At 49.2% G+C, this 24203-nt stretch overlaps 1 protein-coding gene across 1 annotated transcript in view; it reads left to right on the forward strand.

Moving 5' to 3' along the window:
• Positions 1 to 24203, forward strand: part of PPP1R16B (protein phosphatase 1 regulatory subunit 16B) — a 60651-nt gene that overhangs the window by 15365 nt on the left and 21083 nt on the right. Inside the window, exon 2 of the mRNA XM_075768479.1 lies at positions 3260 to 3662. Within this exon, the coding sequence (XP_075624594.1) occupies positions 3416 to 3662 (247 nt within the window). The 5' untranslated portion in view covers positions 3260 to 3415. The remainder of the gene's footprint in view (positions 1 to 3259; positions 3663 to 24203) is intronic.

Consider the following 24203-nt stretch of genomic DNA (forward strand, 5'->3'; position numbering starts at 1 on the left):
CTCATGGAAACACAGTGTGGTCAAACATGAGAAGCAGCCCTTTTTTTTTTTTTTTTTTCTTCTTCTTCTTTAAATAAAACAGAAACCAAAATGCGATGCCTTGCAAACCACAGACACCCACATAGCCAGCTTCTGTGTCGCTTTGCAGGTAAACAGATGCTGAGGCCTGGAACGGTGCTATAGTTAGGCTGACCAGTTTGTGCAGTGAGAAGTCAATGTGCTGCTGCTTTGGTACAAGGAAGAAACTAGGTCATCGGAAAACAGGCAGCTGGAGTGATGGAGCCAAAGTCTTTGTAAGGCTGTGGGGTCTGTGGAGGGTGCTAGGGAACTTGAACCTCAGTCTGGGAGAAGTTGAGCTGTGTCCTCTTCAGGAGGACCTCTCAGAGGTCTCACCTCTCTGTCCCTTTAGAGACTCATTTGCTGGTTGGTTTGAGGAGACGCTGGTTCCTGGTACTTGTGGGAGCAGAAGATGTCTCTTGGTGTTCGTGGATCTCCCCTCTCCATTTCATTCCCTCTGTAGCCTGCTTGAATCCCCCCTTTTGCTCTCTTGTGAGAGCAGAGGAGCTGCTGGAGGACAAAGACAAGCAGAGCAAGCCACGCTCCTCTTCCCTTGTAACTCAGTGTCCTGCTGCTCTTTGCAAGCTGTGGTCCTAATACCACCAAGAAAGCTTCTAGCTTTTCTTGGGTAAACAGAGATATGCTGAAATAAGGTTTATTTGCTTTAATAAACCTGCAGAATTAGGTCCTCGTATCTACTTCAGGTGTGTTTTGGAAAATATTTGTTCATCTTTCAGCGAACAATGGCAGAAGTGGCCTGGAAAAGGAGCAGGGTGGGAGTGCCGTGTGTGGTATGCCGAGAGGCATTTCCTGCCCTTATCTCCCCTCCTTCGAGGTATTGTCAACGGGGCTTCAGATCTGCAGCCCGTGTTACTGGAGCGGAGATTGCCAAAAAAGATACCTTCCCAGGAACGCCTGCAAGGGGCAGGAGCCGTGCAGAGCCGAGTTCACGAGAGGTAGAGAAGAGCTTTCCAGCCAAGCGCCTGTGCTTGGAAAATGCATCTGTCCTAAAGTAAAAGCTTTTTGGAAAGTGGATTATGCCACTCGTGTCGGCAGGGTTTCTGGGAGATGTGGTGAGTCCCGGCTCGTGGGGGCTGTGAGCAGGGGTCGGGGAGAGCTGTGCGGGGTTCTCGTGCCATGGAGGAGCTGCGGCACGCTTCCCTCGCTTTCCTGTGGCGTGCTCAAGTTGTGAGTTGATGTTTTATGTCTTGGGCAAGTGCTTGAATGTCTAGGTAGTATGTCTCTCATGAAAACCTTTGCAAGAATTTGGGTTTGTCCCTATGTAGAACTGAAGCATTTTTTTGCAATCTTAAGTTCTCACAGGACAGAACAGGTTTGGGTTTTTTTTGCTTAGGTCTATTCTGAAACCCTCAAAATAAGGTTTGCAGGTGCAGCTGAAGCTGCCCTTGGCCTTCTGCTGGCCCTTTATACTGAATAAAGTGACTGCCCAGGACCTGCCTGTGTGCTCTGGCTGAGTTTGTTTTCAGTTCTCAAACCAATTATCTTGTGGAGGAAATGGTGTGCCTGGCTGTCAGTCGGCTGAGATATTTATAGGTAAGGTCAAACCCCTGTGGAAGGTCTGTAGCAATGTTTGAAAGGAGTGGATGTCTCAACCTTGCAAAAATTCACTGGGATGTGGTGCATTTTGTGGTGGCGTGGACGTTTCCCTGCAGCTCCTCAGAGTAATGCCTCCCCCCTCTGCAGAGGGACGTAACGGTGGCTCTTCCTGGCTTGGCTGGATAGGGTGAGGTTTGGTATCCTCACCATGTCTCTCACCTGGGTTTAGTTCCCTCTCTTCTGCTGCTGTTTTTCCCATAGATGCTTTTAATCCATTGTTTATGATACTGTTGCTTCCTCTCTTTTGGAGTGGGAGGGTTGAGGAAGGCATGGCTTCAGCTGCCCTGTTGGGGCTTTCTCAGCTGCTTGTGAATAGTTAAGCTCTCCACAGTCTCCCTTCCCCATAAACTCTTTTTTCTCAAGCTGGCTGAACCATAAGAGCTCTCATCTCATGTGATTATTTGCAGCTTACCTCAATTTGGTACGCTCACCTTGCCATTCGATGTGCTCTGTACAGGTCTGTTTGGAAAGGACTCGTTCAATTTGCTTGTGACATTGGCTTTATTTCAAATGCACCTTTCCCTGTTCGACCGCTCCTTAAATCCGGGACGCATTCCCTCCTTCCATGCAGCAGGTAGTTGGGTGGCTGCCCATGGACCTCCTGGTTGATCGCTCTGCAGGTAGAGCTGCTCAGTGGTCTCTGATGTCATGGTCACACCAAGCGTCTGGGGCTGTGATTTAACTGCTCTCGTTGGTGTGGTCATGGAGCCTGTACAGCAAAACCAGAACTTGCTAGTGTGCGGTGAAGAAAAAACCTGAAGGGAGAGAGAAATGAACACAAAACCCCATGTTTTAAGTAGCTGCGGTGGTTACGTGTTACTCATACCTCCCTGGGAGCCATGGCCTATCTGTCCACCCTCAGCTAGAGCTGGGGTGAGAAGGGGCCGATGAATGAAGGAGAAGAGCACGGATGATGCTCCTGGTGGGTAGAGCTCCTCTGGGGAAACCTGTCTGGCCTCGGGGCGCCTGATGGGTGGCCCCACACATCTCCAGCCTCTGGATTATTTGTGCTGGGACAGCCTTGTCTGGTGTCTGTGGCTGCCCCGGGCTCTCCCACTGCAGACTTGGTCCCCTCTGCTCTGCGTTTTGCTGCTCAGACCAAAACGCTTCAGGGAGGCGGCGGCTGGCGTGCATCAGTGCAGCGCGGTCCTGGCTGCCGTGTTGGGGATGCCTGTAATGAGGGGCGATGGTTATGCTGGAAGGGGACAACTGGAGGGAAGGATGTATCTTAGTACTTGAATCTCTCCTGGGTTGTCTGAGGAATGATATCAAATACTATAGAAGATCTTTGCTTATTTAGACTTTCTTCTGTTCATAAAGGAGGGCTGTCTTGAACTATAGACGTGAATGCATTGGACACTAAAACTACTGCTTAATCAAGAAGGTTTTGCTTGGGTGTTTGGAGTAGATGAAGGGTGGAATCACAAAGGCCAGTGAGAAGAGCCAAGCAATTAAAGCACAGTTAAGTGAGCTGCCTTTTGAGATGGTAGGTGTTGCCTGTTGCATTTTCCAATGGACTGGTCTTAGTTGCTTGTCTGTGTGGGATGATTAGACTTGATCCTTCATGCTTTTCTCCTCATTTCAGGTTTCCACTGTATTCTCATCAGACACTGCGATGGGCCCTTCCCAGCTCAGCCTTGAGATGCTGGTATAGCAGCAGGCGGCTGCAATCCAGAGGACCTGTGGTGGGACATCACTTCCTGCTGGGACACCCTTCACCCCCTCTCTCTCAGCAGAAGCCATGGATGCCCACGTGGACCTCCTGACAGAGCTGCAGCTGCTGGATAAGGTGCCCACGCTGGAGAGGCTGCGGGCAGCCCAGAAGCGGAGGGCTCAGCAGCTGAAGAAATGGGCGCAGTATGAGAAAGAGATGCAGCACAAGAAGCGGAAGCATGAAAAGAAGAGAAATGCTGTTAACCGAAAGAAAGTGTCTTTTGAAGCCAGTGTTGCTCTCCTGGAGGCTTCTCTGAGGAATGACTTGGAGGAAGGTATGGCACTTGTATCTGGCAATTTCTTTGTCTGGCTATGTGTGAGGTCCGTGTAGCACTGTGGTGTGCAGAGTGTGTTGGCATCCATGGGCTGGCCTACTCTTGATGTGGTGTTGGTCTCTAGAGCGTTGCCATCTCTGATGTAGCTATGGGCTCCTCAAAGCACTGTGTGACACCAACGTTACCTAGATTGACACCAGGAGTGGGTGCATGAATGGCAGGTTAGGGCAGGAGTTATGACTGAGATTTGGGGAAAGGGAGGCGGTTTTCATCTCTTTACTTTTCACACTTGCTACTTACAGAAGGTGTGAAACACTTCTTCGCCTTCTAGGTGTGCCTATTCTAGTGGTTTTACAGAAGTCTGTTGTGGGGATTTACATGTCAGTGTAAATCTCTTCAGCTTCCCTGCTTGGGGGGATGGATTGAGAGATACATGGATATATGACTTTTTTTCCCTATTTAAAATAGTGAAAAACATGACTTTGCTTAATGCTTCCTATAGAGGAGAATTCCAAATTGTTCAGAAATTGGTTTAATTGCACCATTTCAAAGTGGATTAAAGTGCTTTGCTTTTGCTTCAAAATCTGAAGGGAGGAGAAAAAATATGTCTAAAAGTCAATCCCCATTAGCCTCAGCACAGCACAGGGGGAACCTGTGAGCTCTGGGGAGCCAGAGCCTACTCATCTGCAGAGAAAAATATTTCTCGGAGGAGACCTGGAGGTTGCTGCTCTGCCAGGCAGCGAAATTGGGGTCATCTTCCTGATCCCTTGGCATGGCAGAGACAAGGGAGATGCTTAGGAAACCTGGCCAGTTGAGTTGCATCTCTGCTGGTGCATGCTGCTCTGGTTTCCAGCATCTTTTGCAAGCAGCAGTATGTACTTGCCTTGTATGTGGGTGGAAGGCAAGGACCTCGTCATGTCCCTGTTTCTGAGAAGGCCTTTTGTATGCTGTAACTTGTCCTTGTGTCCTACCAGTGCACACTTTGCACCTGTTTGGAGATGGAGCACTTTGGACAGTGGTGCCTGCCTGGCTGGTGTGTTACAAGCGTTTGCCAAGCCCTGCTGCGCGTCTGTGGTTTTGCGTGCGTTTGTAGCTTCTCTCTGGGAGAGCAGACCTGTGATAATGCCCTGGAAACTGCAGGCTTTTATTTGTTTCTTCCTTGCTTTAAAGGTTTAATAGTTGCTTACAGCTCTCTGTTCCACTGAGCCTGTGTTCCTCACTCTGAGCCGTTGTAGTCTTCTAGGAGAGCCCCAGCAGTGAAGCCAACGAGAGCCCTCCTCTGAAATTGCGTCTGTTGGCGTTGCCTGAGATGACAGATTTGTGACTTGTATCGCCTCTGCCTGTGCTGGCAGATACTTGGTGGGACATGGCTTTGGGTTGTGTGCCCAGCTGCCCACCTGTGAGTGACAGCTCACCGCGTTGGGGTGAATAAAGAGTGTTTCATTATTCTCCTCTTTGTGCGGCGACGGTGCCTCTGCTCAGCGCTTGTGCTGGAGGGTGTGATGGGGCCAGGGGCTCTGTGAGAGGCCCAGCCTTGTACTTTTGCTTTCTGGCTTTGGGTCTGGGCAGTTTGGAAGGAGGAAAGCCCCTTCACTGTCTGCCTGACAAATACTTTCCTATTTTGTGTGAGGCGCACAAATGGCGGAGGTGTGGGCAAGCACGGCTGTGGTGGAGGGTCGCTGTGCGCCTTGCTGGCAGGGAGCAGGCAGGGCTGGCCTGTGCGCAGGCAGCAGCGTTAACACGCTGGTGTCGGGGGTCCTGTGGATGACAGTCCTGCACCGCATGTGGACACGGATACTTTGGGGGGTGCGGGAGCTGAGCTTTCAGCTCACAGCTTCGCTCTTTTCCTCCTGTAAGGGGAAAGTCCGTCGCTGCGGGTCTCTTGGCGCTATAATCGTGTTGACCTCTTTCCGTAGATGAGCCCGAGCAGTGGGCTTTAACCATCGGTCGCTCTTTCCGATGCGATGTTGGTCACACCAAAAGCGATAAAGACACTTCCCTGCTCAGCGGAAAATCAGCCTTTCCCGGGCATCAGGAAAATCAGCATCCCTGGTGCCACAGGTGCTTCCCCTCTGTAGCTGGATTTTTCAGATGCCTCAGGTTTTTAAATTCATTTTATGGTCAATTAATTTAAGTCCTAAAAATAGTGTGTGGGCAGGTTCTGTCCCTGCTCTGCCCCGTGGGACCAGTATAAAGGGGGGAGGGAGGAGGGGACAGCGCCAAACGGGGAAAATTCCTTATCAAGTGCCCTAGGCCAAAGTGAGGGAATTCGTGGCCTTTTGGAGGGCTGGGGTGATTGTTTTGGTGTATGAATCATCTTTTGTTTCCGTGTGGGAAGCAGAGGGGGAGGTGAAATATAAATGATTAAGAAGTTGAGAAGTTAGTGTGAGGAAGGTTAGAGAGCTGGGGGTGCACCTGGCACGTGTCACCTCCGAGCGGGTGTGCCATCTCCATTCTTTGCTATTTTTCTGTAGTTCTGCAGTTACTTTTAACATTCCCACTCCTGAAGTGGGAGAGGGGATGGTAGTAGGTGCTGTGCAATGAAATTGGGGAAAAGAAAGCGGAGCTGGGTAGCGAGTTGGCTCTTTGTCCAAAACATGTCTTGTGCTGCGGCCTAACCTCCTGATGGTGCAGTGGGGTGAGCCTGGTGGGATGGAGTCAGTGGGTGCAACACCCTGCCCTGCGCTTCAGGGAGCAGCTCCGTGTCCCTGAGCGCCTGGACGTGCTGACTTCGCTGTCCTTTGCCTGCACCTTGCTCAGGTGTGACTGAAAGAGCAGCGCTCATTTTGCTCACCTCCCATGCACCCCCAGGTATCTGCAGCACCTTCCCTTGTCCCAGTTTCCTTCTGCCATTGATGGCTGAGCCACCCTGGCTTCCCACCTAGCCCGTGACCTCTCTGGCTGTGCAAAGGTGATGGCCTCAGCAAAGAGGACTTCTTTCCCGTGTAATAAATCCAAGTTTGTCTATGGGCGACTGGGCGTGTTGCAGAATCGCTGTATCCCAGCGTGGTGGCGAAGCAGGACTGAAGGCAAGGGCTCCTGGGGAGCCTCAGCCCCGGTGTGGGCAGGAGCTGCAAAGGGGTGACGGCTCCTGCCTGCTTCTTCCTCGCATCTTCTGCAACAGATCTGTCAAAATATCCCAGGTTTAGCAAACAAGCTGCTATTAAAAGCTCCTTTGGATCTCTGCTGACAGAACCAGGGTAGCGAGTGTCCCACAAACATGCTGGTGGCAGATGTGAGCAGACAGTCACACTGGGGAGAAGTAGGTGATGGGCAGCGACCCCAGACCGAGGGCAGCGGTCCCCCTGGGCTGCAGTGTGCTGGCTGGGACCTTTGGTTTGGAAAGCTGAAATGTCTATGGCTCCGAGGTGAGAGCAGAGCACTCCCGGTTGCCATGTTGGACCTGCTCCGCTCTCCCCCATGGAAGAGCTGGGAAGGACATGCTGTGGAGGGGCATCACGCACAATCAACATTTTAAGTGGAAATACGTTGGAGCCCTCGCCCAGCTCTAGGCACGATCTGAGCTGGGTGCAGGGGAACGGTGCAAAGGGGAGGACACTGAGTGCATCAGAGCTTACAGGGAGCGGCAGTGCTGTGTACGACCTCTGGGCTCTTCTAATGGCTGCGAAGGAGACTTGTTTTATAATGCAGCAAAGCAATGCTTTGTAAGCTACCGTACTAAGTGCAAAGGCAGCTGTGACCCTTCGAGGCCATCCTGCAAAGTGACGGACCAAAATGGTGGGGAGGAGGCTGGTCCTGCCATTCCCAAGGCGGCACCTTGTCCCTGAAAGCACCCCCGGCTGCTGCAGGGCTGTCGTGTCCAGGTCTTTCTACATCGCTGAGCTCCTATAAAAGCATCCCCAGAGCACAGGGAGAGGAGCTGGTGTTCTGTAAATTGAAAAAAAAGAGATCCCAGAGGTGGGTAAAGTGGCTGCCTGTACAGACGTGTGGCACTTGCTGCCTGGAAGTCCCTTTGCGCACCCGGCCTGTTTGCAGGGGGAGCTCCCACTTGAATGGCAGAAGCTGGAGGTGTTCGCGTTAGCTGGGGGGTAAGCTGTGTTCCCTTCAGCAAACCAACAGAGAAATAAAGCCCCTGAAGGACCGATTCACCTTCCAGCAGTGCTGGAGGTGCCCTGGTTTCTCCTGCTCTCTGGTGACGGTCCCTGCAGGCACCCGCTGTCCCCCCCGGCCGTGGCTCCGGGAAGCATCGCTGCAAAGTCCTTCAGCTCCCACCTTCTGGCACTTGATCCTGCAAGCAAAACTTTGTCAGAGCCAGAGTGTTGCATAAAACAGCGTTTCTACAGAAGTTTAACCATGCAGATCCTTACGGCTGGTGAGCCAGGAAGTGAATGAAAACTCAGATTTGATGACCTTGGACTTGGCATCCAGCAAAACGGTTCCCATTAGCAGCGGACACAGGCTTGGGGCTCGCCGGGTCCTGCACCAGTCTGGAGAAGATTTCCGTGGGGAGGGTGTAAGTATTGCACAGCTTATTCCTACGAATACGTCCCCCACGTTTCCCTTCATGCCAACCCTTAAATCTCCTGTAAAGGTGCAGTAATGATGAGTGTGTAAACCCTTTTAGGAGCCATCCCCAGGCAGCTCCTCTGCGCTCCCTTTGCACCTTTCTGGAATAAACCCAACCTTGTCATTTGCAAAGGCACTCTAAAAAGAGGCCCTAATTAGTGTCTATAAATTGCTTTCTTTAACCTTTCCAAGTTGATGTGATCTGTTCCCTTGTTACTAAAAACCTTTTATGAGGTGCCTTAATTTTCCACCCACATTATTAGTCTCCTGAAGCCTTTTACAAGGGATTCCTGTGTCCGTGTCTATGAGCAAGTACATTTATCTGTCTGAGAAGACTTTTCTCCTGGGTTTCGTGCCCTTTGAAGGGCTCTGAAAAAAAAATCTCTTTTATTGCCTGCAGTCTGAGTGTATATCTAGGTATTTGGAGACTGAATCAAGTCAGAAATTAGAAGTTTCTGTTCAATAATAAAGGTGTGTTTTGAGTTTTAAGCTCCCTACATGTGTGTGGTGGGTTGACCCTGGCTGAGGGCCAGGTGCCCCCCAGAGCTGCTCTATCACTGCCCTCGTTCACTAAACAGGGGAGAAAAAGTACAATGAAAAGCTTGTGGGTCAAGATAAGGACAGGGAGAGATCACTCACTAATTATCGTCATGAGCAAAACAGACTGAACTTAGAGAGGGAATTCATCTAATTTATTACTAGGCAAAACAGAGTAGAGGAATCAGAAATAAAATGAAATGTTAAAACACCTCCTCCCACCCCTCCCATCTTCCCGGGCTCAACTTCACTCCCGGCTTCAACCTCCGCCCCCCTCAGCAGCACGGGGGGACGGGGAGTGGGGGTTACGGTCAGTTCATCACATGGTGTTTCTGCCGCTTCATCATCCTCGGGGGGAGGACTCATTGTTCCCCTGTTCCAGCATGGGGTCCCTCTCACGGGAGACAGTCCTTCACGAACTTCTCCAACGTGAGTCTCTCCCACAGGCTGCAGACCTTCAGGAGCAAACTGCTCCAGCGTGGGTCCCCCACGGGGTCACAAGTCCTGTCAGCAAACCTGCTCTGGCGTGGGCTCCTCTATCCATGGGTCCACAGGTCCTGCCAGGAGCTTGCTCCGGCGTGGGGTCCTCCACGGACTGCAGGTGGAATCGCTACACCCCCTCATCCTCCCTCCATGGGCTGCAGGGGGACAGCCTGCCTCACCATGGTCTTCACCACGGGCTGCAGGGGAATCTCTGCTCCGGCACCTGGAGCACCTCCTGCCCCTCCTTCTGCACTGACCTTGGTGTCTGCCGATGTTCTTACATCTTCTCACTCCTCTCTCTGGCTGCAAAAGCTCTCTCTGACTGTTTTGGTTTTTTTTTCCTTCTTAACTATGTTATCCCAGAGGTGCTGTTATCCCAGATGGCTTGGCCTTGGCCAGCGGCGGGTCCGTCTTGGAGCCGGCTGGCATTGGCTCTGTCAGACACAGGGGAAGCTTCTAGCAGCTTCTCACAGAAGCCACCCCTGTAGCCCCCCCGCTACCAAAACCTTGCCACGCAAACCCAACACAGTGTGGAAATGAAAGCCATCCTCTTTGGGAAGCTGTGCGTGAGAGCTCTTGGCAATGCTGGATTTTGTTAATTTTGTTAATGGTGGTTGGTATGTCTTCCAAAAGCAGATTCACATGTTTGGCCACATTTAACTTGGCTTTTTCATGCAATCTGGATGCGGGGTGGCTTGCATATGGCACCTAACTAGATGGCATCTGGGAGCACAAGCAATATTGAATATGCAACTTTCTGTGTTGTCATAACAAGTAAATAATTATTTTTTTTCCTAACTTCCTGGAATTTCAAACAGGTGGGAAAATCATTTCCATAAGAGCTTGAAATGCCAACTTTTCTGTTTGGCAACTAATGCTGAAAGTCCATCTCAGGTTTTTCTGGGATGAGATCCTCTCCCTCCCCAAATCTGGAGTCAACTTAAACATTTTGTTTCAAACCCTTTTTTTAAACAGAAAAGTTTGATCAGAAATACTTTCTTTAATTATTTTTAAAATAACAAAATAAGAGATTTCCTTAACTTCAGAAAGTATTCTATAAAATGCGACACCCTCTGTCATAGAAGAGCTTTGGTTTCAGTGTGTCAAGCTTCTTCTTAATCCCTTTCGGAAAGATCGGCGTGTCTGTTCTTGGGGTGCTGGCTGTTGCATGCACTGAAACACGCTGCTTGCTGTTTCAAGATGTGTAAGTTGGGAAACAGACTCTTTCCATACCTACGGACCAGAAATTCTGCATCTTTTGAGTTTCTCAATTCACAGCAAGGTTCACAGGACAAGCAGCCTCCCTCCTGCGCCCCGCGCAGTGAGCAATTGCTGTTCTTGACTAAAATAGGAACAGAAAACGTGCACGCGACTGCTCTCTGACTGTCCTTGCTAAGAAATGGTGATGTGGGGATCCTGGCTGGAATTTTTTTGATCAAGATTTAAACGCACACCCCCCCACCCCCAGTACACCTCTTGCATGCCTGGCTGCCCACCCCCAGCCCTGTGACCACATCTTTCCGCTTGCACCTTGTTTTGGCTGAGAGCATGTTCTCAGCTTACGTGATGGAAATGGGTTGGTTTCACATCGTTTTGGTTTCTGGTTTTACACGTGTGCCAGCTTCCACCATTTCTGATACTACTGAAAATATTTCTTATGTGTCTTACAATAAATAAATATTGGATTCAAACTACTTGTCCCTCCAGTAAGGGACAATCCCTGTTTGGATTCAAGGTGTTTTAAATCTAAAAGGGATTGGCCAATGACTGATTTTGTTTCTTACTACAATTGACTTACATCACTGAATCGGCTTCTAAAATTTGGCTACGATGTGTTTTGGAGGGGAAACTCATAACCACTGTCTTTTTGGTTGCATGTACCCCTAAATGCAAACTGGGCGTTTCTTTGATTTATTAGTATTGTCAATGGTTGCTTCTTAATGCAACTGTGAGTAAGGTGTGTTCCCTTTCAAAAGAAGATCTGGGCAGTGCGGAGTAAAGGCTGAAGCTCTTAGGGTTGTGCATGCAAGGTGCAGTAGGTAGGATACGTAAGGTCACCATCTGCTCTGCAAACCCTGCCCGGCCAAATCACAGCAGGTAGAGCTCAGGACGCAACGGCCGCCTTCGCTGGGAACGTCAGGATTTTTGTCAGCCAAAGGCAGATTACCGATGGGACCTTAATTCAACCAGGTGCCCAGGGATGCTCGTGCGTACAACAAAGTGCTAAATCCCTGGCGTTTAACCTCTCCCTTCCCTGTGCTGGCTGCGCTGCTTCTAATGCCGTGGAGGCAGCATTGCATGGCGACTTATTTTCTGTTACCTATAGGCTGCCAAATGTCGAAGCCAAAACTTCCCAATCTGAACCTGATAACGCTTGCTGATACATCGCTGGGTTTTTCTAGCTAGTAACTTCCCAGCTTGGTTTTCCTTCTGATTTTGCTGCGGGGGGATCACTGCCTGCCATCTGCACGAGGGGGACCAAGGCATGGAAGTGCAGCGCTGGCCATGGGTCGGAGCAAGCACTGGAAGCAGCGCGCCTGGCTGCCCGCTCAGCGGGATAACAGCGTGGAAGGGCTGACACTACAGCCCAGCCGGGGGGCTGAGCCGTGGGGTTTCTTGTAGGCAACGTGTTGCCTGCCTGGCTGCCTTCCAGGTGTGCGCTGTTACCTATGCTCCGATTAACTGCGTGTTTTGTCCCACTCCAATAATGAGAAACCAGAGAATGTAAAGTAGCAGCTCAGTCTGGGTCCTCTGGCATCTTCTGCATAATAAGCAGCAGCAACCCGGAGTGAAATATTGTCTGTCTTCCCACCTCGGCCATGACCTCTGATAGCCAAGGCTCTGCCTCAGCGCGGTGCTGTGTTCTGATATCTAATCCAGTTCTGCCAAAAGGATGGAAGGAGTTAGCCGGATCGCTCCCGAGAGCTCGCTGGCATCTGGAGTTTTGCAGCATCATTGTGTTTTCAAGTGTATTTTGTTAAAAACCCCAAATGCTCAACAAAAAAAAAAAAAAAAAAAAAAAAAAAAATTCCTCATCTTTGCAGATGAGGATTGGTGGGGAAATTAATGTTTCTTGAGGTGAAGCCTTCCTGCATGGCTAAACCTCACGTGGCTGCTTTACCCTGATGCAATTGAAAATGCAGTGCTTGGATATAGTTTCCAGACAGGAAGAACTTGGCTGTAAGCTGTGGCTGCAGGCTCTGCTTTCTGCCCCTTCTCCTGCTCAAGGAGAACTTGAAAAGTGGATTAAATCTATTTTTTTTTCTCCCCCCCCCGATTTAAATTCCTGCCCTTCTGGATTCAGCCCAGCTCAGCTGGTGTAGATTTCTTCTTCCTAGAATCATGGAAAATAAAGGTTGAGAGGGCCTCAACAGGTCATGTAATCCACCTCCTGCCCCAAGGCAGGATCAACTGTATCTAAAATGCTTGCTAATGAGGTTGGGGTTGGGTATCTTAGTGTATTTATAGGCATCTCCACAACACAAGAGCAGATACCTGTGCAAGCAGCCCTGCTTCTCATTCACTTCTATTTATTTTTTCTATTCACTTATATTTATCCCCCTTTATTTTGCTTTGCATCCCATCCTTATGCTTATTGACTGCGAGTTTTCCTACTTCCGTGAAGAATGCTCTAATTCTTCCTTTAATAGCAGTTGCTATGGCAGCTGGTTCAGGCAGTGCCTTATAACCTAGTGCAGAGCTGCTTTGACGTACGCTTTCACTGCTTGGTTTTTTTAACTCTGAAGCCTGGCCAGATCTTGGGGAAACCTTATTGCCTGCTGCAAATGTCTTGACCAAAAAAAAAAAAAAAAAAATCAGATTCTGGCACAACTATTGAAAATCTCTCCTAAGCCTTGCCTACCCTCTAACCCGTCACCTAAAGGATGCTAAATAGGCCAGGAAGTGAACTGTTTAATTCTGTCTGCTGATGCCTTTGTAATCAAGAGCCAAGATGCAATCAAGCACCCTGCACTCCTTTTAATTCAGGGAACAAGAGCCCATGTGCAGCTACTAGCAAGCGGATGCAGTTTCCACTGAGGTCCCTGCAATTTGCAGCTGCTTATAGCTGAATTTTGCCTCTGGATTCCCTAGATAGCATGAGGTAGACTGGCTATAAATGTTACTCATGTAGGAAACTGGCTTTAGTTGCTCTGTTGTGGTTCTTGTGCTCCATATACATTTTATAACAGTTTGTAGCATCTATCAGTTTGGCCAAGGATTTCAAGCTAGGTTTCAATTCCCTTTTTCCTGGTGGTCTTGTCTGCTCTGCCTGGTTTTGCTTTCAAAGTGGCACAGAGGAGCAGTCCCTGTCTTGAGTGTGAGAGCACCAAGATCTGAATTGGTATAGGAAACTGCCAAAGTCTCATTTCAGTTTGATTTGTGTGCCGTTACCTGGGCTGACAAGAGAGATTCTATTAGTAAGGGAAAAAAAAAAAACCAAACCCAAGAAAAAAAACCCCATAACCAAACAAAAAAACCCCAGTTGTTGTTGTTGGTTTTTCTCCTCAGGACTACTACTATAGTGCTCACCTCTAAAAGGGGGGACAAGAGCAGGAATTAACCTGAAAGTCACCCTCACACTGTTCTCAGCAGTTGCACCAGGCCTGTTTTAACCCAGCTGATGGTTTCCGTAGTAGAGAAGTATTATCTGCACACAGGTTGTATTTTGTCCTGTGTTACACCTACATTTGTCTGGAAACATCCACATTTTGAGTGGGTGGGGGAGATTCTGGCACCTTCAAAGTGTTTCCAGTCTGGTCTGATTCAGAGCAGCAAAGGTTGGAGATCAAGTGCTGATACTTGCATGGTTCTGGTTGAAATGATAAAGCTTGAACGTAGTGAGACACAGTGGCTTGGTGTATTCAAAGTCTTTCAAATCACCCAATCTGAAGGATCTTCTATGTCAAAACCAGCTATTTCAATAAAAGCAAAATTATACCAGCAGAATATTTTTGAATGAAAACATGAAGTCCTTGCACAGGAACAGAGCAGCTCTGCTGTGCCAAGGTTTCGTTGCTACAGGACATCTACGGTCTGCCCAATGGCTTGGGATAAAAAGTCCATGCCAGTTCCCAGCCTGTTGGAGAGGGGAAGGAGGAATGCCCCTGCAGTGAAGGGCAGCCATTTTACTCATGTGAAGGGCATGGAGAGAAGAGCACTTCTGCATCTATGTACCAACGTTGGGTTCAATTCTCATGTGTTGTCAGTGGAGACAGGTGAGATCTGAACTGGGGGGCTGTGATTAACCTTCTGGAGAGTACGTCAGGTCTACAGAGACCAGGTCCTCTCTTAGAAACCTGGGCTGGAAGACACGCGGTGGTCCTGCGGAGAGCAAGTTTCAGCCTACTTAGGAGCTCAGACTCTTTCTGTGACCCTCAAACTTTTCAGACCTGGTTTATTTTTTCACTTCAGATCCTGTCTTTAATTAGCAAGGCCAGAGCAGGGCTTCTTGGGAACTTAAGTGGGGCTCTTCTTTTAATTACAATTTTGGTTTGGTAGCCCGAAATAGCAGGAAAGAAAGAGCCGGAGCTCCAGTGAAGGAGGACAGTCCCCGTGGATCTGCAGTGGCATCCTCCTGGCTGTCAGGCGGTCAGTCGTGGGGTTGTCTTTCCTCCTAAAGCTGATGCTGTCAAAACAATGATGCAAGTCCTGAATGTGATACGAGGCTCCAGTCTAGGCTGTAACCAGTCAGCTTCCAACCTGCTGCTGGATGCTGTGCCAAAAACACAGCGTATCTGGGTTGGTAGGTGGCAGCAGGTCATGGAGAGATGCTGGAAGTCCCTTATTAGAAGGGCCAGTGAGTTTGAAATTTCATCTTAAAGGGCATCTATCTAAGCAGGATTCCCTGTGTGCTTTCATAGTAAATTTATTCTTCCATAACTTTAATCATGCAGTTGTGAAATAGCTAGGAACAAGCTGCTGCTCTGCTCCCAACCCAAATTATTCTCATCTGTGGCAATTTTCCATCATTCTTCAGAGCAAGAAGAACTGTCATTTGAGTACTGGTCAGCACTGAATCTGTAGCGTGGATTCAAGATTTGCGTCATCGTTGCACTTGGTGCTTTAAGGTTTCCCGTGTGTTTAGTAACGGGATTGTTTGCAGTGTGGATCTGTCCAGTTATCCTGAGGGGAACAAAAGAGCAGGAAACATTTCTTGCTTCACTTACATTCAAAGACTTGTCTTCTAGCTGAAGGGCAATATTTGTTGACTGATTTCCTCCTATGAGGTGGGAGTGACAGCTTGAATTGCAGCTAGAGGTGGCAGGAGCCGTGCCCAGAGCAGCGCAAGGGTGACGAGACAGAGGTCTGGCCATCTGGCTTTGCTTGATCCTTGTATTTGGGTTTGAAAGCTTCCAGAAACACACTGCTCATTCAGCCTTCCTGGACCAAGCTCTGGTAGGAGCACGTTCAGCTACCATTAGCTGGGGGCTTCTTGTGAATCCCTGAGCATGTTGGCACAGATCTCTAAAGATACTTGGCTATTTTAACTTCTGCTGAAGTCAGCTTGGTTTGGTCACCTAATGCATTTGTGCTCCTTAGGAATAGAGTCCATCTGAAAAATCCTCAGCTCCTTTCTGTTGGGTGCTGGTTTAAAGACCACCCAGTTAAACACTCCTACCCCACAGTATTAAAATGCACTGACATGGCACTTTGTCCCCCTCGGGCATTGTCCCCATCGGCACCAGGAGTTCCCTGCAGCAGTGGAAACATCTCATCTCTTTGCTGTGGGGAGGAGTGGTTCCCTGTGGCAGCTATTACCCAGTTCTGGAAACCAACCCTGGTGTCATGGGCTCCCCACCTTCCTCCTTCCCTTCCCACAGGAAGAGGCTGTGGGTTTTCCAGCCGTGGAACAGGAAAGAATCGGGGATCCTGTTTGCCCACCCACTGAGCTGCTCACATCTATTTAAAGCTCCTTGCAACATGGTGCTTATCGCTGTGGCACCTCGTTTGCCAGCTGTCCTGTCTCTGCTATGCCCTCTGGAAGGAGTTCCTCCATGGAGCATTGGGCGTGGAGGTCCTGAGATGCCACAGCTGGGATGCTGGAGAGCGTTTCCAAACCCAGCAGGCTGATTTGAGGGGTTAAGACAGCAGCACTGGTTGCTGTGTAACTGGGAAATGAAAATAACAGCTTTGTCACCCACAGACCATGAGGTCTTGGGACCTGGGGGCAAGGGAAGGATATTTATTCACACTCCAGTGGGCAAAGTTGGTCTTGCAGTTTTGCCCTGTCCCAAAGCAGTTTCTTTCTTAGATCCTAATAACATCCAACTCAGTATCCAGCTCCTTGGGAGGTGTCAGGTAGTGTCTGACCTGTGTATGAACATGGAGATTTAGTGAGAGTCATGAAAAGCCTTGGCTGCATTTATTACCTCTCACTAAAATACGAGAGGACGTTGGGTACTGGCTGTTTTGTTGTGGACTTCCCTTTGCTCTTGTTGGGAGGTCTGAGTTCTCCGCGGCTGTGACAGAAGCCTGCAGCACAGCAGACCTGCTGGATGGGAGGCCACCTTCCCACCGTGCACAGAGATAGCTTCAAAGCAGGAGAACCAGGAGTCCGTCCCGTGCACAGGACCTGGGAGTGCTCTGCGCTGCTGCAGCGTATGGGGGAGTCTCACTTCTGCCCAGGAGCAATTTGTGTCATCGTTACAGCTCCGAGGGCTGTTAGCAAAGGCAAGCAGGGTGACAGAGTTGTGACTGGAGAGGATTTGCTGGTGGAAATGCTTGTGGGGTAGGTGAAGTGAAGGCTGGAGGTCTCCTTGCCAGAGCAGGATGCACATGATGCAGGAGCATGGCGAGCGGTGCAGCCTGGCTCTGGGACAGCCTCCTGGAGCAATAAAAACCTCATTAGACTTGGCACAGTTTGCGGTGTACAGGGTGATTGTGTAAAATGCTGACCTGTGGGCTTAGGCGTTTAACCTGAGCAAAATTGCTATGGGCTGGGAGCGGTATTTGCTTTGGAAAGAAAATGTGTACCTGTGCTGGAGCATCCCCTGGGATGCACGCAGCTCCGGAAAGCACTGGGACTGGCAGGAGGGTGCGGGGATGCGGTCAGGGCAGCCTTCTCCGAGACTGCTGGTGGGGGAAAGCCTTCTGCGCTGTCATCACCCCGGGGAGCGAGTCGTTCCCGTGGGGCTTGGGGAGAGCGGGTGCGCAAGGGGCTCTGTGAGGCTTTTTACCCTGCCAGCCTGCGTGCATCGTGCTACAAAGGCGCTTGCATGGGCTGGCCCCGGTGTTAATGAGCAGCCCCGTAGCTGTGCTGTGCATGGCAGAGGGTTTTCCGGTAGTAGTTAACAAGCGAGCGGAGGAGCAGGAGCCAAGGTGCCCAGCAAGTCACTGAGTGGCCACGTTTAACTAAAATCAGCCCCTTGTAAGCTGTGGTGGCAGCTGTGCATAACAGTGAGCTAATCTCGTGGGGGAGAGGATTTGCTGGAAGAGGTGATGGCTCCCAGGTGCCCTGGCAGTGCCACGGCAGTGCAGGTACCAGGAGTTGTATTGAGCTTCCCTTGGGGAGGCCGGCACCGTACCCCTGGGGTGCATCGTGTTGTCACCAGCTACAGTGCTGCGAGCATCCCTGGGGAGGGAGAGCACCGACGTGACCTGCCTTAGTCCGAATGCCGACTTGTATCAGGGACCACATAACCACAGCAGTGTGCGTCCTTGGAGAGGGATGCTTAGGGACACGCGTATGGGCACAGCCAGCGCTTGAACCAAATCCTTCCTGCTGGCTGAAACGGGCTGAGCCAACAGCCTTGGTCTGGCAACGCGGCTTCGACCTGCCTTGTAATCAGGACAGGCTGCCCGGTGCAGGGAGAATGGCACTGCCAGCAGGCAACGAGCATCACTTACTCTAATTAAATTTGGGGGGGGCTTTATTTATGGCCTTTCTTTTTTTTTTTTTTGACAGCTGCTTAACTGGGAAAGTAAGCTGGGGGAGGGAAGCTGTCCTTATTTAAAAGGGTCTACCCTTAGCCCGTAAATCTGGGCCAGATCCACTGGTACACACTGGCAGCTTTGTGCAACCCTGGTAAGGAAAGCGACCATAAATGTCACTTTATAGCTGTTCTGCTTTGCTCGATGAATCTGGATCAGTGTCTCTCTCCCTCCTAATCAGGTTAGTTTTCTTTTGATCTACCCCTGTTAGGGGAAACCTAAACTGATTTAGCTATTCCCATCCATTTTCCATTCGCCTGATGGCTCTTTCCACAAGGCTATCTCGGCTCTACCCTAATTACTGTTGAGTTGTCTGATGTTGTAGCAGGTGACATTCTGGTGTATAACTTTATAAATCTTCACCAGTACTCGCTGGGAATTTTTTGCCAGATGTTTTGTTTCATTTTTGGACAGATTAGTTTTAAATTGGCAAGTGCACTAGATTTAAGGAGAAGACAATTGCTACTAGCTGTCAAAAAAGAAACACTAATTATCAATCATGTTTTATTGAGCCTCTGTTGAACTGATTTGCTGTAGAAAACATCATTTTCTTGTACTCTATCTTCAGGAAATCTGATTTTTGTGAGTTCTGCTCTCTCAGTAGAGGTGATGTATGCTAGAGCATAAAAGAGAGGAAAAATTAGCTCAGGATTAAAATCTGTGACACCCTGGAATTTAAATCACCTGGTTTTAGGAGCATAAAACCATTATCTGTGCTGGTGTGCCATAAAATCATTGCAGATGTGCGTTCCTTGTCGCTTCTCCACGTGAGCCCTGTCCATGCACGTGATTTACAGCGCTTTCCCGGACGCAGCAGGGTTTAGCGAATGCGGTGGCTTATTTGTTTGCTCTGAATAGGGCCCGGTTTTGAAAACGAGCCTCGAGTTACTGTGAGACAAGATAAGAATGGTTGGGGGAAATTTCAGTGTTCCTGCCTCGCTCCGAGGCTGGGCTGCGGCGCTGCGCTTCCCGTGACTCAGAGCGGCAGCAAGGCACCCGCTTCCTTCCGGGTTTTGCAAAGCTGCCGGTACGGTCATTAAGAAAATCAGGTTTTTAGTGAGTTACTCTCCGCTGCATTGCGTTTGATGTCTAAAATATATCTCGCTGTGCTCCTGTTGTCTCTAACGTACTCGAATTGACTGCTTGGAAAGGGGCGTCTTCCGACGCGGCTCACGTAGCTTCTTCCTGACTCCAGGCTGGTTTCGTTTTGCTCCTGCGATAAGTTGAACAAGGGTCAGCAGTTTTTATCGAGCTATTTTTCTTGTGAAAGGGAAGCGTTATCTGCGAGGGGAGATATGGTACCCTGTGTGACATGGACGTGTGGGAGCTGATTCACGGATGTGGGCAAAGAGGACCCCTCGGTGGGTCAGCATAGCCTGGCCCCGTCTCTCACTGCTGGTTCAGTCCTGGGGGGCGTGCTTCATCAACAGCAAATTTCTCTTTCGGAAATATCGGCAAGGAAGGGATTGCCAGCCAAGAAGTTGGGGAGACCTTGTCATTCAAATTTAGTCCACTCTCTGAAGAAACTCCTCGATTTAAATACTCTGGGTGGAGGAAGAAGGGACCGGGTGGTTGCAAAGCATCCCAAAACTGCTGCCAATGTCAGGGCGTCTTTATAAGAGCTCCTGCTTCTCCCACAGTTCCTGGAAGAACCTCTTTCTAATGCTCTTGGACTTTTACTGCAGAATAGAAATCCAAGGGAGGGTTTGCATATCTTGCCCGGCTACTCTGGGGCTCAGGTCTATCTGAATTCCCATCCGACCGGGGCTCTGGTGGGCTGGTGCTGGGGGTGGAGGAGACGGCTTTGCCTTAGGTCTTGTTCCCTTCCCACGGTGACTCTGCAGATCACAACTGCCGTGATTTGTTCCTCTCCACCTGCAGTGGGGATGGCCTTGCCTGAACCTCGCCTGTGTGTGCTCAGCATTCATCTCCACTTTCATGGGTGTTTTATTTACTAGAAATCCCTGGTGTGTATCTTCTCCTTTTTAATCTCCTTGATGCTGTTGCGCATTACAGGCATGAAACACCTCAAACCAATTTGGTTTATTGGGTCTGTCTCGAAAAACAACCCTCTTGAGGAGTAGCCCTGCTGGGGAGCAAGGCTTCAGCAGTGAAGAGGTTAATGCGGTCCGTCCCGAAAACTATCTGTGCCTCGTGCCAAGCCTGATTGTCATCTTGCTCCTTTTAGCCCCTGCAGTTGTTCTGTCCCCAGGGCCCGTGTGTGGCCATTTGATCTGTGAGGGATGCGTGTTTGTGGGGAAACTGTCCCTTGCTTCAGTGCTTCTAGTGCCCTGTTAGGTGGAAGAGGCTGCTGCTCCTTCTTCTGTCCTTCAACCGAAGGTATGTGGTGATGTGTGGAGACCTTGGCCAGCATAACATGCTCTGTTCCCCAGTAATAGGTTGCACAGATCACACTTATGCAACCAAGACCTATTTTAACTCACTTTTTGCTGGTGATCCCCTTTTTCCCAGGTGTGCCATGGATGTGCTGGCTGGAGGAAAGGCAATGGTCCTGTCGGGGCATGGAGCCAAGCCAGAGGTTAGAGCTGTAAGATCTGGCAGCAGCAGGGCAGGAGAAGCGTGCAGCCTTCACCCGCTCGCTTTTCAAAGGGGAATATAGCTAGAATTTGGTTCAAGGTTTGTAGGTCAGGTTTCCATTATACAACCGTACTGGTTGCAGCTGCTCGTGTGAGATCCAGACCTCATTGGATGCTCCTGGTTTGGAGGGCTTCTTTCCCCAGGAATTATTCTTTACGATGAGATGTACAGAAACAAATGGGATTTCTCTGTTGTAGCACTAACTGGGGTGGTAGTGGAGGCTTGGAGTGGGATATGCTTCAGTCTGTGAAACATGGGAAACATCTCAGAAGCAGTTGTTACAAACAGCTGCTTGGAAAGAAATCAGTGTTTTTAAGATTGTTTAATTATTTCAGACAAAGGTAGGACCAAAAACAGTTGAGGGAGGGATCTTACTATTGATTACAGATCTAGTAACGAGGATCAGATCTCCTGCATCTCCCAAAACAGGTACAAGTCCTCTTGGCACAAGTTGCACTGGGCATGTGGATCTCTGCCCGTGTTTGAAGGATAAGACTGCTTGTGTGAGGAAGAGTATACTCTGTTCTAGTGAGTGAGAGTGCAACCTGCCTGTTCATTTCACAAGGGATAAAATGATCCGTGGCATCTCCAGGACCCAGAGCACCTTGATTCCTGTCCTCACGGTGGTCTTTAAGGGCCCTGACACCCTGGCTAACCAGCCCTGCGCTCATTCTTGAAGGACTTGCTCTCAAAAAAGACACTAAGATGCTATGGGCCTCTTCTCCTGGATGTTGGTCAGCAGAAAAATATGTGTAATTTCACCAGAAGCTGCCAAAGTTGCTCAGTTAGTGCTGGCGATACTGAATTTTGGGTTTAGTAGCGGGAGCGCTGGATCTGGCCCAAGTGGTTGTACGGGACTGCACATCTGCCCGGTGCCGCGCACAAGCCTCACACCCACTCCTGGTTCCCTGCGCTGTCACTGGGATCCATCTCTGCAACCTGTAATTAGTGCTGTCAGCAGAGCAGTGTAAGCAGCCACTTCAGCATTAATTACTTTAATGAACTTACTAAGGTGGGTTTAGCTACTAAAGCATTTTGTTGTTACTATAAATTTTTAAGTCAAAATATTAGACTGCAGAATCGATGGGAGATGACGCAAAGCTCGAGCCTGGCTTTTCTCTTGTCTTAATGTGGGGGGTTTTTAGGTCATTAAATCATGCAGCCTTTCTCTTCCGTTGCACAGAAGCTGGCATGGCCGGCAGTGTGGCAGCAGAGCGTAAGGAGGCTCTTCTCCCTGTTTGCTCATACGTAGGTGTAAGGGATGCAATGAGTACGGGGCAATCTGCCATTCAAGCCCAGAAGATGGATGTCACCTTTCTTGCATTGTGACAGCTAAAAGGTGGCCCATGATGCTTGGGCTCTTGTAGTGTTAAATATGTCATGAAAAACTCCCTGATGTGAGGGATCTGCTGGTGAGGGAGCTCTCTTATAAGCAAACAGGATGGAATAAAATGGTTCATTAACAAAACTGGTTTTAATACAGAAGTAAGCAGAGTTTTCACCACTGCGGAGAGGAGAATGGTCCTACCATTGCTAATGGCAAAACTTAATGGGGAATTTTAATGGCTGTTAATTATTTTGAAAACTGCAGGTTTCTTGGGAAATACAATATACTTTGGCAAACTGAAGCTTTTCTCCACTGTTGCAGAAAGGAAAACTGTAATTCCTCTGAGCTGACTCTTGCTGAAGAGGGTATGGGAGGCATTTGAGTTGCGATACTAATGTGGAGAGTCGGAGAGGGTCTTTCATCCCAGGACAGGAGACCTCTCAAAGGGGCGAGGGGGGAGAATTGGGATGTATTGCTTTCTCTCTGCTCCCTGCTGTTGCCTGCAACTCCTTGTTCCCACCATCGAAGAGTTATGACTTCAATGTTCAGAGATACTACGCTGATAAAAGGGATGCTTTAAACCTGCGCAAGAGCTATAGGAATTATGTATTTTTTAATTTGGTGGTTTAAACTATGTATTTAGTATTAATACGCTCAGCATGTAATTACAAAGCAAAATAAATTTAAAACCCAAAAACATCCCTGTACGTGCTGAGACTAAAGTGCTTATCCCAGAAACAGGATAAAACATGAGTGACCTGGTCTGAAGCATTAAGGCAAAGCATGTTCTGGAGGAGAATTTCAGCTCTTTTCCACTTTACATTAAGTATTTGCTAATGAGGCCAGAGACCCCTCTCCAGAGCAGTCTGGTAAGCGTTGGGAGTATTTTGCTCACATCCCCGGTGTGAGCTGTGCCTCTGGGTTTGGACCCGAGCCTTCTGTCCCGTGAGGGAGCATCCCTGCTCCGCTGCCACGATGTATCCGACTCCTCTGCAGTCTACCAAAGGGTTTTCTCTCTCTTCCCTGCTCTGATCTGAAGGGTTTTTCTGAATTCGAGTCATATTCTGTAGATGAAAGCGTTTTAAACTGACTGAGATGGCTTTTGAAAGCAAAGGAGCCACTTGCTGAAAAGGAAAGTGGTGTCGACCCTATGCATGGTTTCTTTCTTTACTGCATCAAAGTCCAGGAAGCTCAGCACAGGAGAGCTGGCAGCAAAGGCTGTCTCGGTTTGTGTTTGCGTGGGGCTGGCGCTTTGGTGTCTGAGGATGTGGCAAGGATGGGTGAAGGCAACAAGTTGAACTTTTATTTCTTTCTGAAAAGTCTAAATAACCTGTCAAGCTCTCAAGCCGCTTCCCCATGGACCAACCTCCCAGCAACAACGAAGCTATATTGCATCATCCAGCCCGGGAACACTCATCTTCCGCTGCTTGAGGTGGTGGGAAGCAGAAATCATGTAGAACTTGTGAGAGAAGAAGTTTGAGTGTGTTGTCAACTTTGTGCGATGAGGCAGGTGAAATATGTATTATGCAAAGTATATGCAAAGTACTTGACAGACTTCAGATCAGCCCAGGTTGTGTCATTGCGTGCCCACTTGTTTTCACCTAATTTAAAGGCCTTTTGTGCAGTCTCTGAGGAGTCATGGAAAGGGATTTTAAACCTTCTTCAATGAGATTAGGAAAGGTTAAGGAAATGAACTGTTTGCCCACTATTCTTGATAATAGAGCACTTTTTTTTTAACTTGGATGCTCAAGATAATGGGTTATAAATTTGGATTACACTAGTAGCAACCTGCAGCAAATGTATGCCATGATCTTTATTGAGCAGACTATCCTCAACTGGGTCAAGCCCAGGGCCCACAAGGTGGATGGTCTCGAGCTTCAGCCCCTGCCTGGGTGGACTCATAACTGCAGCTGCCGTCACACAGATTCTTAGATACCTTCTGTCAGGCCTGTCTCACTGATTGTAACTAGTACTGTAACCGTGGAAAAACCCCTGCATTTCTGCTGAGCTGAGGTGCTGCCTTCTGATTCAGCTCTTAAATGTATGAACCAGTTTCCATACAGCACCTTTGATGATGATGTTCACAGATAAACTCCTTTGACTTCTCTGACAAGGGTTCGTTGGGTGCCAAGGGCTGG

The sequence above is a fragment of the Balearica regulorum genome, chromosome 16 (genome assembly GCF_011004875.1).
Source record: "Balearica regulorum gibbericeps isolate bBalReg1 chromosome 16, bBalReg1.pri, whole genome shotgun sequence".
NCBI classification, from domain to species: domain Eukaryota; kingdom Metazoa; phylum Chordata; class Aves; order Gruiformes; family Gruidae; genus Balearica; species Balearica regulorum.